General features: G+C 43.0%; 1 protein-coding gene across 1 annotated transcript in view; it reads right to left on the bottom strand.

The window, feature by feature from the left end:
• The window catches only part of TENM4 (teneurin transmembrane protein 4), a 562,032-nt gene that overhangs the window by 347,322 nt on the left and 200,068 nt on the right, over positions 1-14,642 (bottom strand). Inside the window, exon 3 of the mRNA XM_007941024.2 lies at positions 11,813-12,068. Within this exon, the coding sequence (XP_007939215.1) occupies positions 11,813-12,068 (256 nt within the window). The remainder of the gene's footprint in view (positions 1-11,812; positions 12,069-14,642) is intronic.

Genomic DNA, 14,642 nt, shown 5'->3' with positions numbered 1-14,642 from the left:
CATATATTTATTTAATTTATTGATTGAATGGTTTATTTGTATATCGTATTTCTTTCTAACTCAACTTGAGTTCCATTAGGGTAGGTATCTTGTCTATCTTTTCCCTGCTCTGTGCCCCAAGCCTAGAAGAAGGCTTCATCCATAGTAGTAGGCACTCAATGAACATTTGTCAAATTCTGCTGAATAAAATTGTATGCAAAGGAAGTGTGTTTGGCATATAGCAGGGACATAGTTGGTGCATAACTGAAAGTAGATGCAAACTCTGTTTTATTATTTTTCCTCCATCTCCTGCATTTCAGCCTGGCCTGAGCAGACCCTGCCCAGAGGTCCTGGGAAGGGCTCATGCCTCCTCCCTAGAGGGCTAAAAGCTGGATGTTTAGGCCACTTCTCTAGAACACTTTGGAGTTTAACCTATGTCACCAAGCTAGGATTGTGTTCTCAATGATTCTAACCTGTACCATAAGACCCATCAGAAACAAATACATATATTCAAGAAAAAAAGACAAAGAATAAAGATCAAAATGCCAACAGTGAGGGTCTCCAGGTACCCAGATAGTGATTTTTATTTTTACTTTTATAATTTAAAAAGAAACAATTATTTAAAGAGAGAAAATGAGAAAAAAAAAAAAAAAAAAAAAAAACCCACAGATCTGTTAGGACAAGGTGAAAGCAATGCAGCCAAATAAAGGATTTCTAGAGTTGTAGGGTACCAGATCTCCTGGAAAAGCTTCCACACTCATGCTAACTCAGATATTAATCATTTAGCTCACTAAGGAACTCTGGGGGACAAGAACACTTGCTGAAAATGCTTGCTATTCAGATTGCTACCACTGCCTTGAAATGGCCCTTATACTATTAATTTTAGAATTTAGTTCCGGGTCAAGTAATTTGGCTTGATAGCTGAGGAAACATCCTAGAAATGCATGTGTTCTGCCCTAATACAAACAGCAAGTCTGAGGCAGACCTGAAACTAAAATTTAGGTGTCCTGACTCTCAGTTTCTGGCTCCCAACTAAGTTTCCTATCCACCCACTCCCAAGACTCTGGGATTCCAGTTCTACTGAGAAACGGAAGTTATAAGGATTTCCTGATGGGGGCTCTAAGGTACTGAGGATCCCCTGGGGCCACAGCCCTGCACAGTCTCCTGCCCATTACTGTGGGGAACCTCAGGTATGGGTACAGGATTCCTCTGACCTCACCTTTGTAGGTGTTATTATCTCATTTTACAGATATAGAAACTGAGACCCAGACAGGTTAGGTACTGCCTGAGGTCATAGAGCAAGGAAAAGGCAGAGATGGGACTCACAACTGGATTGTTCTAGCTTCACAGTGACAAGCTATCTCTCAAGGAGGAGGTTACTAAGTACCTGCAGAAGGAGTCATAGCCAAATCCTACTGTTCTTCAAGTTCCTCTTGGAGTAGGGAAGAAATGGCTTCTCTTTAAGCCTAAGAGGAGGCCCTGGTCTAGTCTCTGAGCTGCCTCAAGCAAGAGCTTCCAGGTCCATCTCTCTGATTCTAGAGAGATACTCTGATCCTGGCCCAAGGCAGGCTGAGCTCACCTCACAAAGGCAGAACAAATGACATTTGGAAAGGAAATGGCCAGGAAGCTGCAGAGGTCAGCAGTTCTTTGGGATGGCCTTGTTCAACAACCTGTCTTCTGGTCCTATCTCAACCATGTTTCCATCCACAAAGCCCTGGGGCAGCCACTGTTGTATCTGATTTTCACAATAAACCAGTGAGGCAGGATATCAGGAATCACACCCCAACTAAACTATGGTACATACACACAATGGAATACTATTCATCACTAAAACATAATGCAGAATCCATGAAATAGTGCGTAACATGGATGAACTTGGAGGACATTATGCTGAGTAAAATAAGTCAATCACCCCAACTAAACTATGGTACATACACACAACAGAATACTATTCATCACTAAAACATAATGCAGAATCCATGAAATAGCGCATAACATGGATGAACTTGGAGGACATTACGCTGAGTAAAATAAGTCAATCACAGAAGGACAAATATTGTATTAGTCCACTATTGTAAAAAGTCAAGGAAAGGTTTACATAGAATAGAAAACTTTCTTTGCTGGTTACTAGGGAGGGAAGGGAAAATTGTTAGACAGATAAGAGACAAGTATTGATTTGGGTGAAAAGAAAGGCAATATACCAAAAGTGAGTGACCAACAGAGTAACACTAAGGAAAAGGAAGACACAGAAAGGTGCGCAAGAGGTACAGACAACAAAGATAAAGACATTCACATATACAATATTGCATTATCAGTAATAACGAATATTAGCCTCTAGGTGGATACATAGGTAGAGGGGCTAAATGATCAGGTATGTCTCAGCAAAAGGGAATATATACTCATGACCATATATAAGTGTGGTAGATGATACTAAAACATATGTATTTGTACATATTATAAGAATGTCCATAGATATAATAGAGCTATCAGGGAAAAGTTAGCCACAGCCTAACACCCTGAGGGAATGAGTCACTGGGTTCAGGACCATGGTGATGGGGGACATCAGCTCAAGTGGCATAACACTACAGAAAAACACTGTTCTACATCCTACTTTGGTGAGTAGTGACTGGGGTCTTAAAAGCTTGTAAGCAGCCACCTAAGACACAATTGGTCTCTCTTCGTCTGGAGCAAGATGAATGAAGAATGAAGAAAACCAAAGATGCATGGAAACAATTAGTCCAAGGGACTAGTGGACCATATGAACCTCAGCCTACATGACCCTGAGACCAGAAGAACCAGATGGTGCCCAGCTATCACTATCAACCACTCAGAAAGAGATCTTTGCAGGAGATCCTGGATAGAGTAAGAGAAAAATGTGCAACAAAACTCAAAGCCATATCAGACCAGGCTTACTGGTCTGATACAGACTGGTGAAACCCCTGAGACTATGGCCCCTAGTCACCCTCTGGGTCTGGAATTGAACTCACTCCCGTGGCTTCCAGCCAAACAATACACAGCCATATAAGGGGGTCATTTACACCAAGTAGGTACATGTCCTAGAATAATCAACCATGGGAGATCAGAAGGGCAATATTTGTATAGGGAGATAGTTCAGAGGGCAGGAATGTATAGGAAAGAAGGACACAGGAAAAAGATAACCATGGAGAAGAAGAGAGAAGAGAGCTGTTACACTGTGGGGATTGCAGTCAATGTCATGAAACAAAATGTATATGAACTGTTGTATGGAAAATGAATTTGCTCTGTAAACTTTCACCAAAATCACAATTGAAAAAAAAAAAAAAAAAAAAGAATCACACCCCACACACTGTAGCTGAGAGAACAAGGTGTGCAGAGGACCAGTGACTTGGCCAAGACCACAGAGTTAGTACAGAGCTGGGATTTCCACAAATGAATGAACAAAGAAATAACAAATGAACCAGGCTACAGTGATCCTTCTAAAAGACTAACCCCACCATGTTATTCTCCTACTTAAAAAGATATTTGATAGCCACCCATCTCCACTTCCACTGCTCCGGGACCCCTAAGCTTTACAGAAAAAGGTACAAGCTCCTTTTCATATCACTCAAGGCCCGTCATAGCTGATCCCTATTTACTCTTCTCCCCATGAGGTCCCTGTGCTCCTATTTTCACTCAACTCTTTGCCATGTCCAAAATCCTGGCTCTGTGCCTGTACATAAATCTTTGCTTAGCATTTCTTCCTAACAAAACTCCTACTTATGTATGCTCTGGAAAGCTCTCTTTAACAAGCAGGATGGCAGCATTAGATAGTGATTAGGTGCATGGACTCTGAAGCTAGCTGGGCTCAGTATTGATCCTTGTTCTGCTACTTACTGGCTGTGTGACTTTAGGCAACTTTTTTTGTGTATTAGATTTTTTTACCTGTGAAATGGGAATAACAATAAGACTAACCTACCTGTGCAGCAAATGCAGAAAAGAGTTAACATAGCAGACCTGACTGCTGTCCCCTGAAAGGCCTGCTTATAAGGTTGACCATGGACTAGGGTCTGGGACCTTAGATTTCAGGAGGGTTCCTACCATTAACTGATAAAACTGGTTCACTGTGCCTAAACTTTTTATAAAAACGTATGATTTGTGCTAAACACCTGCTTTCCTTCTGGTTGTCTGGAATCTGGGTAGATGCCAAGCAGGGGGTACCTATGTGATCACCTCCCCCTCCAATAAGAATGTCCATATATATAACAGAGCTAACAGGGGCCAAGTTATGATAACTTCTTAGCCACAGCCAAGCACCTTGAGGGGGTGAGTTGCTGGGCCTGAGGGCTTGGAACCATGGTTGCAGGGGATATTAAGCTCAATTGGCATAACATACTACACAAAAATATTATTCTACATCCTATTTTGATGAGCAGAGACTCCTCTTAAAAACTTGCAAGTGGCCATCTAAGATGTAACTATTGGTCTCTTCTTTTTTGGAGCAAAGAAGAGTGAAGAAAATCAAAGATGCATGGAAACAAAATTAGTCCAAGGGACTAGAGGACCATGGGAACCTACATGACCCTCAGACCACAAGAAATAGGTGGTACCCAGCTACCACTGCCAACTACTCAGAGAGGGATCAAAATCAGAGATCCTGAATAGAGTGAGAGAAAAATGTGGAACAAAATTCAAAATCATAAAAATGACTAGGCTTATTGGTCTGATAGAGATTGGTGAAACTCCTGAGACTATGGGCCCTAGTCATCCTACGGGCTTGGAACTGAACTCACTTCCGTGGCTTAACTCTCAGCCAAACAACAGATATGCCTATGAGGTGAACAATTAACCCAGGTAGATACACTTCCAACCACGGAAGATCACAAGGACAGGATTTGTACAGAGAGATACCACAGGGGTTAGGAATGCACAGGAAAGGAGGACATTGGGGAAAAGCAGCCACAGGAAGGAAGTGCGAAGAGAGCTGTTACACTGTGGGGATTGTACCCATTGTCACAAAACAAAATATGTATGAACTACTGAATGGAAAATGAAATCTGCTCTGTAAACTTTCACCCAAATCACAATAAAACAAAACAAAACCCCCTGGGCACTAAGTCTCTACTGAGCTTTTCTGGTTGCAAAAATTCACATGTGTTGTCACAACTTGTTGCTAGAGGAATTAAACACATCTTAGGAGCTCTGGTGGTGTAGTGCTAAGGCATTTGACTGCTAACCAGAAGGCTGGAGGTTCAAACCCACCAGCCACTCCTTGGAAGGGAGATTGAACAATCTACTTCTGTAGAGATACTGTCTCAGAAACCCAAGGTGGGGTCACTATGAGTCAGGATCGACCTGACAGCAGGGAGTTTTGTGTGACTTCACTGGGAGAGGACTATGGAATCTTATACCTGGTCTCACCTGGACTTTGCCCCATGCATCTTTTCTCTTTGCTGATTTTGCTTTTGATCCTTTCAATGTGATAAAGTACAGCTGTAAGTATGACCATATACTGAGTCTTGTGAGTACTTATAATTAATCATCGAACTTGGGGGTAGTCTTGGGGACCCCCAACACAGTACCTTATGGGATAACTATGAGGATCAAAGAGTTAACATGTGTAAAATGGTTACAACAGCACCTGGCACACAGTAACGACTATATGAAAGTTTGTCATGATTGTGACTTGATGCTCCCAAGGAGAGGGAACCACTCCCTTCTTTTCTGCTCACAGTGTTCCCTCTATCAGAATACTATCCCCAGTGTCCTGTCTTCATTCATTTACTGGTGTGTCTCTCTCACTAGACCATGAGCTTCTTATTTAGCAATGACTATGTCTTATGCATATCTGTAACTGAATCACCAAATGACATGGGATACTGTTCATCCAAACTCCTGCAATTATCAGGGGGGCCTGGCTAATCAGAAGGCAATATGTGTCATTCTGGGAACCACATCAGGCCTGGGCTGGTGATCAACAGGATGGTCTCCATATCTGAGGGTAGGCAGAACTGCTCCCCAAATTGAGTGTAACCACAAAAAGGGTCCCAGGCTCCCAAATCAGGCCTATGATCAGATGAGCTAGAGTCAAAGTCTGGCAACCTGCTGCTCTGGCTTCTCTTTCATCCAATGGGAGCCTGACAGGTTATTAATCAGACAGTCCCTGTGAAATCAATTAAGATTATGATGTTGCAGAATACAAAGGAACAGGGCCAGGGTTTGGAGGACTCTGAACACATGGTTCTCTCCAAAATGGACCACAGATGTACCTGAGGGACATAGCAATACCCAACCAGTTCTAGGGAGCAGGGGTGGGGCCAGTCTCCTCCCTGAGGACTCAGTTAACCTGAAGGAGGGTCAGAGGCATGGCAGGTACAGAGCCCTTGCCCCAAAGCCCTTCCTCTCTTTTCCCCTTCCACTAGTATTTCTTTTCCTGCCAGTGAAATCTAAACCCCTCTTAGTCATTCTACCAGCTGTTAGGGTATTTGCTCAGCTATTTATTTTAGACTCTCAACAGAGACTCAGTTTGACAATTAGGTAAGGGACCTGTGACTGCTTCTCTGGCATCAGTAGGTTCCCCATTCTGGTGGGGCTTGAAAAGCTGTTTATGACAACTATCTCAAATAGGCTCTGTTCTCTTGGGCCTCTAGGCCTTTGCTCAGGCTGTGCCTCTGTCTCGTCCTCCTTTCCTCTCCTTCCCTATTTGAGGGCTTCTACTTTCTCTTTAACTTTCAGATCACACAGCACCAGGCCCACTAGGAAGCCTTTTCTTTTCCCTATTGAAGTGTCTGTGAAGTATATGTATTCATTCATTTTATCTTTCATTTATTTTGCCTGTGTGTTAAAATATATATTAAGTATTCACCATGTGGCAAGCTCCATGTTGAGTGCTGGTGTCCAGAGACAAATGAAGCACAGCACATTCCGTACTCTTACCTCTATTGCTACTCTTATCCTACTGCGACATAAATGCCTATTATCTTAAATGTCTTGCCTGCTAGGCACATAGTATGCATTCAACAAATATTTATTGAATAACAAGTATATGACAAGCAATTGTGAACTTACTGTGTATAAGACATTTTCAGACACTGTTGTTGTCAGACACCATCAAATTGGTTCTTATTCATAGTGACCCGTGTACAACAGAACAAAACACTGCCTAATCCTGTACCATCCCCACAATCACTGCTATGCTTAAGCCCATTGTTGCAACCACTGTGTCAGTCCATCTCATTGAGAGTCGTCTTCTTTCTTGCTGACCCTCTACTTTTCCAAGTATGATGTCCTTCTCCAGGGAGTCCCCGCCTGATAACATGTCCAAAGTATGTGAGATGAAGTCTTGCCATCCTCACTTCTAAGCAGCATTCTAGCTGTACTTCTATGGCATTATATTTTGTAACTATAGAAACAGTCTTATGAGGAAGTGTGGTAGACTAAAGATGGCTGCAAATTCTTTGACTCAATGGGATTGAGATGCGGGATCTGTATCTCTCCCTTGCATCTGGTTGGCCTACTACTACTTTGAGTAATAAAGTACGATGAAAATAGCACTATGCCAGGTCCAGGACAAATCGTTAGGAGGATCAACAGCTTCTGACTGGTGTCTTGGAGACCTGAGAAAACAAGTATAAAGTACAACTACCCTGCTGGGAAGGCCACGTGGAGAGGGTCTAGGACTACTGCAAGAGGGAGAGGGATCCCACTGATCCCAGCTTCTAAGTCCTTCCCACCAAGGTATTCAGCATGTAAGTGAAGCCATCTTGGATACTTTAGGCTAGCCTTCCTGCCAGCAAAATACCAATTGACCCACGTCACCACCATGTGGAGCAGAAGAATGCCCTGCTGAGCCCCTTCCTGAACTCGTGACTCATAAAGTTATGAAGTATAATCAAATGGTTATTTTTTAAGCCACTAAGCTTTGAAGTAGTTTTTTATATGACACTAGATAATCTGATAGGACCACCACTCATCTGTTAGTTTGTCATACTGACATGTTGTGGCATATGTGTTGCTATGAGACTGGAAGCTATGGCACCAGTATTTCAAATACCAGCAGGGTCACCCACAGGTTTCAGCAGAGCTTCCAGACTAAGACAGACTCAGAAGAAGGAAGGGGACATTCACTTATCAAGAACTTGCCAGCAAAAATGTTATGAATAGCAGTGAAACAGGGTCTGATACATTACTGGGCAACTTTATGAATAGCCCTGTAGTAATAGTTCTGTGGTACATAGGGTTGCCGAGTCAGAGCCAACTCGACGGCACCTAACAACAACCACAACAACAAGCAGACAGGAAGGGACTATTATTTTCCATTTTAGACCTGAAGAAATTTAAGGTCTAGGTCCACAGATAATGTAAACACTGGGTTAGGGGTTTGAGCATAGTCTGTGTCTGACCCTAAAACCTGTGCTCTGAATATCTTGTTATAGTGACTAAACCGTCTCTTAAGCCCTCAGAACAAGCAGGCCAAATTTACAACTTCTCCAACATGGACAAGAGGTAGAATCTACTATTTTTTTCCCCTTCAATTCCTCTGCTCCGAAAAGATTCGATAAATAATTTTGTAATGACTTTCCTTCGCATGGTTGATAGCAGAAGCAGATGTATGTGAAAGAATAGGAAATAATGTTTATAGCATGCCTTCTAAGAGTCAGGCACTGTGATGTGTGCTCCTCCTGTGGTATCTCATTTACTTCCTTTCAACCTCATTGAGAGATATAAAATCTTATCTCAAATTGCAGGTGGGGAAATCAAGGCTCAGAGAAGGTAAGAAATTTGCCTAACTAGTAAGTGTTACAGAGCTCTTGTAGCATAATGCCTAAGGTACTTGACTGCTAACCAGAAGGCTGGCAGTTCAAACCCACCAGCCACTCCTCGGAAGGAAGACAGGGCAATCTACTTCCGTAGTGGTACTGCCTCGGAAACCCAAGGAGGGGTCACTATGAGTCGGGTCCAACTCGATGGCACATAACAACAACAGTAAGTGTTATAGCCAACATAGAGATCTAGGTCGACCTACCTAGATCTATATGTGAGCTAGTGACTAAGTTTTAGGCCATTGGCAGTTACACAGGACTCTGGGGTCACAGAGGAAGATTTTATCAATCATTGTACATAGGTCTTCAAGAAAAAGTAAACTTTTGCTCAATCAAGAAATGAGGAGGACAACTGTGGCAGAACGTTGTGCAAGAATATGTACGAAGGCACAAAAGCCTGAATGGGCTTGTGATTTGAGGAAATGCTAAGAAATATACTTACATATACTCATATATATGTATATATGCTTAATTTATTTAAAATTGTCACATATGTATATGAATATATATATATATATATATATATATAAACACACTCAAAAAAACCCAGTGCCATTGACTTGATTCTGACTTATAGCAACCCTGTAGGACAGAGTAGAGCTATCTCATAGGGTTTCCAAGGCTGTAAATCTTTATGGAAGCAAACTGCCACATCTTTCTCCCATGAAGTAGCTGGTGGAGTCAAACCACCAACCTTTTCATTAGCAGCTGAGCATTTAACCACTGTTCTACCAGGGTGTTTTCTCTATCTGTCTGTCTGTCTCTCTATATGTAATGGTGTATGTAAGTATGTATATACCAACATATCAACAATGAATGATGGGTAAGTAATTTTCTTTTCTTCCTGTTTATTTCAATTTTTAAAGTGTTCTACAGTGAACATTTATTACTTGAGCCAGAATGCTCCTGAGAAGCAAGGATGATGAGACTTCATCTCATATACTCACAGGAACCAGTCCTTGGAGAAGGACACCATGCTTGGAAAGTGGAGGGTCAGCAGAAAAGAGGAAGATCCTCAATGACATGGATTGACACAGTGGCTGCAAAAACAGGCTCAAACATAGCAACGATTATGAGGGTGGCTCAGGACCAGGCAGTGTTTTGCTATTGTACATAGACAGGGCTGCTATCAGTTGTAACCAACTCTACAGCACCTAACAACAACAGCAATAAACTATGAAGAAAAAGAAAACAAAGCTCTACGTGGTTTGATCAGTGGGTGTAGGAAGACAGAGGGTGAGAAAGGCAGGTGAGCACTGGCTCATATGACATATAATGTAACAGGAGAGGTGAGCTGGGGCAATCTTCACAACTTGAACTAACCATTAAGCAAACCTCTCTGCTCTACTTTCCTTTCCCTTACAAAAGCTTGGAGACTCAAAGTAAGAAGTCCCCCCACCCATGAGTGACCCTAAGTGAGAAAATGAACACCCAAGCAGAGAGAGTAGCTACTGTGCTCCATGCAAAGAATCAGAACTATCGATTATTTGCTGGCTTCTTTCAGCCACGTGCAGTCATTCAATAAACACACTGGAAATAATGGAGATCTGATTAAGCTATCCATGGAGGGGATGACATATAATTATCTGACTCTGTTACTAACTGGAACAAAGGAGGCACATAGAGAAAAACCACATATTATTCTAAAGGTTGTTAACAGAAACAATATTAATTAGGAGACCAGGAGTGGGGTAGGAAGTTGGGCTGCATCTCTGAGAGGATTGCTTTTAGAAATACTATTCTGCAGGAATGAATGGGGCAAAAGGATGCTGTTTTTCTCCCACTGAACCCCATAAGCTCAATGTGGGAATATCATAGTTATGGTCCAGGCTGAGGCAGATGGTCACATTTTCCACGTATAGATTAATTCTACTTCCTTAAATGCGGTATGACATTTATCTCCTTCACGGAAAAAGAAAAAGAATTTGAGGAGGGAGGGGATCACTGTTTCACACTAACATAATAAATATGTTAGATGATTAAGAGGTTCTAATTGTGAACACCTGATCTTTATTTTAGAGAAAGTAGGAAAAGGCTGTGGTCCTATGAGTCAACAATGTTTATCTCAGAGTGGTAGGATTATGAGTAAATTTAATTTTCATTTTTATACTTTTGTGCATTTTCTCCAATGAGCTTGTATGGTGTTTGTAATCAGGAAACAAAACAAACAGAACAAAAACCTAATCACTTCCCTTTAGAATTAGACTGCCTTAAGTTCCTGACTGACCATTCTACAAGGCTGGAAGAAGGGGGAGGGTGGAAGTATCAAGGCCAAGAGAAGGTGCGTGTGGTGCAAAGGACTCAACACCAGACACCGCCAGTCCATGTGCATTCAAATTCTAGCTGTGCATCGACTGCCTGTGTGAGCTAGTGACCAACTCCGCTGCTTCTCAGCTTCCAAAATTTTCAGTAGGGGTCATAGAACACATACAAAAGTCCCTGCGAACCAAAAGCTGATATATAAATACTAGGTATTATTTGGGTATGAAAGGGATTGGACAGTAGGAGAGGGGGAAAGGAGAGAGAAGACTCACACTAATTGAGCACCAGCCACAGCCCAAGCCAGCAGAAGGTGATGAAATCATCGAAGGGTGGAAAAAGGCAGAGGCGAGAGCAAGAATCAAACACTGGTCTCTGCCACATACCTATGCCAGCCATTCACACATATCAGCTCTTGGGTATTTTTACAACAACCCTCACAATCATCACCCCCATTTTGTGGAGGGGAAAGTGAACCGCACAGGGGTTCAGCAACTCTACCAAGGTTACATCTTGAGTAAGCAGCAGGCTAGGTCTAGATCTCAGGTCTGCTTGATTCCAAAATCCATGCTCCTCCTCGTCCTCTCCACCTGCTCTTCCACCTCTTCTCTTCTCTAGCAAATAGAGCAGAGAGCACCACGTCCTCAAGCAGTGCTGCTGAGCCAGCTTCCGTGGTCAGGGTAGGTGGTGTGGACACTAAACTGCCCCGCTAAAGAGTTCACGTCTCAGCCCCACCCTCTCGCCACCCTTCCAGGCCCGGCCCCGCCACGCCCTGCCCTACCCCGCCTGGCCCGCACCTGGTCTCCAGGGGTATATTGCTGTTGAGCAGCCAGTTGTCCTGGGCGTGGGAGGGCTCCTGGGCGCCGCCTGCTGGAGGCTCCCCGGAGAGCGAGTGGTCCGTAGGGGCTGGGCTGGGGTTGCTTCTCGGAGTGAAGTTGCCTCGGTTCAGGGAGTTAATGGAGGCCGCGTGGTGCTGGTTTGGAGTATGGGCGTGCGAGAGGGGCGGCGGCGGCGTCCGGAGCCGCGAGTGGTTCTGCAGGCCGCCGGGGTGATCTAGGGCACAAAGATATGCAATCAGGGTGGGCAGCGAACTCGGGCACTGCCTGTCTGCCTACAAAAGCAGCCCAGAGAGGTTTGAACCAGAACTACAGACAAGAAGATTCCACGTTCATCAGGCACTGGCAAATTATACATATACATTCATTCATTCAATAAATATGTATTCAACTGGGATTTATTGAGCACCACCTTTTCTAGGTGCTCGGGATACATCAATGAACAAAACTGTACAAAAATCCCTGTCCTCATTAAGCTTAAATTCTAGTAGGGAAAGAGACAATAGATTTTAAAAATAAAGACCAGCTGCAGATGCCAACAACTTCACACTGTTTCTTTCATGCTTTTAGGGCAGTAATATTCAAAGTGTAGTTCCAACCAATAGCTCAACATCACCTGGAATTTGCAGGAAATGAAAATTCCCAGGCCCCTCCCCAGACTTCCTGGATCATGAAGCCTCTGGTGGAACTCAGCCACCTGATTTCACAAGCCCTCCAAGTGATTCTGATCACCATTGTTTATAGGGTCAGTATGAGTCAGGATTGACTCCACTGCAATGGGTTTGGATTACACATAGTGTATACAGTATATGAAACAAGAAAAATAAGTAAAAGATATAGTTTACTGAGATGGTGATAAATCTGAGAAGGCATAAAGCCAGGAAGGCATCTAAGGCCTATGTTTAGACAAGTTAGCCAGTCATGAGTTCAGGAAGCTATTGAGCAAAGAGAGTGAACCATGCTGGGGTCTGGGGAATTAAAAACCACTGCTAACATTTATTAAGCACTTACTATGTGCCAGGCACTCTTCTGAGCCGTCTATGTGTATTTATTCAGCTAATCCTTACAATTCACTACAGAACAGGTATTCATTTTATCCCCATTTTACAGATGAAGAAACATACATATTTTATTTACTCCCATCAACTACTTGGAGAAAAAGATGTTCCCATTTTATAGATGAAAAAATACCCAGGGAAGGTAAATAAATACCTAAGGTTAAGTGGCTAAGCGATGTTATTTACAAGGAATAAAACCAAAAAACAAAACAAACTCACTGCCATTGAGTTGATTCTGACTCATAGCAACCCCTTTTGGGTTTCTAAGGCAATAAACCATTATGGAAGTAGATTGCCCAGTCTTCCTTCCACGGAGTGGCAGATGGGTTTGAACCACCAACCTTCTGGTTAGCAGTCAAATGCCTTAGTAAACAAAATTTCTGGTGATGCTCCAAATGAGGTAATTCCTGGAGGTAAAGCTTATCTACCATCTACCTAAGCTATGCTCACAGAAAACCTAATCTTTAGAAGTTGAGGCTATTAAAGGGGTGAAGAAGTCAGGAAAATGGGTTATAATCTAGATTCTGCAATTTATTAACTGCCTGACAATGCATAAGTCACTTAACTTCTTTGAGCTTCAGTTTTTTCACCTGTAAAATGGGGCAAATAGTTTGCAAAGGACACAGAGAGCTACGGTGAAATAGAGTGAAATGAGGCACTCGAAGTGAAAGAAATATTTCTGCAGTTCACAGTTTACAAGATTATTTAACTGAATTTGTTCCTCATGAGAATCCTATGAGGTAGAAACCTGTATTTTATAGGAGACACACACTCAGAGAGAACCAGGATTCAAACCAAGACAGATGAGATTCAAAGGCTGTGCTCTTCCCTTCATTGGGAGACGGCTTTTTGGAAACCATTCAACATATGCAGCGTGAGGCACTACCAGTGTTAGGGCTATTTTTAGTGGACGATAATCACACTCTGCTTTTTAGGTGACCCAATATTTCATGCAAAGAGTTATAAAGCAAATCTGATGGGGAGTGAGTGGGGGGAGACAAAACCCACCTGAGTGGATCACTTCCTTATCACAAACTACTGCCTTCAAAATAAAGCTCAGCCAGGGCCTGGAAAGCCCTTTGTGTTCTGATCCACACCTGTCTTTCCAGTCTTTTCTCTCCCCAGCTTCCTTCCTTTACCCTCCACTCTAGCTAAATCATTCGCACAGAGGCAACTCAAGTGTCTGAGATCTCAGGTCCAATGAAGATAATGAGGATGCTCATGTAACATGAATGGGACCCGCTGATGATGTGCAATGCTGTGGTGCTGAACCAAAAGGAAGCTCACAGAGATGCCACTTAATGGGAATGGTGAGACTCTGGAAGCCAATATGCCTGGAAGCCAGGCAAAGAGTCCTACTCAGGGATCTCTGGTCCTTGCAGAAGAGAAGATAGCCTTGGACCATTAGAAGGTAAGAATGTACAGGGTCAATTGTTTTTGTCCAGTTGACCTCAGGCAGCACTTTAATGGAGACAGACAAAGTCTGGGACAGAAGCCAGCAGCAGAAGCATCCTCCTGGGCTAACTGAATGTCGCTGCTCCTCGTCCCTGACTTTCAGGCTGTGAGCTGGCTGAAGTCCAGGGCACTGGAGTAGTGAGAGGAGGGACTGAACCAACCACTGTCTAATCACTGGTCAGGAGGCCAGCAGAGAAGGGTGACCTGATGCTTGCTTCTGCCCCTATACTAGGGGCCAACTTTCTTTTCTTTTTTTTTGTTTCTCTTTTTTTTTTTTT

The sequence above is a fragment of the Orycteropus afer genome, unplaced genomic scaffold (genome assembly GCF_000298275.1).
Source record: "Orycteropus afer afer isolate SDZICR_OR568_19922 unplaced genomic scaffold, OryAfe1.0 scaffold00074, whole genome shotgun sequence".
Taxonomy (NCBI): Eukaryota; Metazoa; Chordata; class Mammalia; order Tubulidentata; family Orycteropodidae; genus Orycteropus; species Orycteropus afer.
The sequence above is the reverse complement of the archived record's forward strand: the minus strand, read 5'-3'. Positions and strand labels throughout refer to the sequence as shown.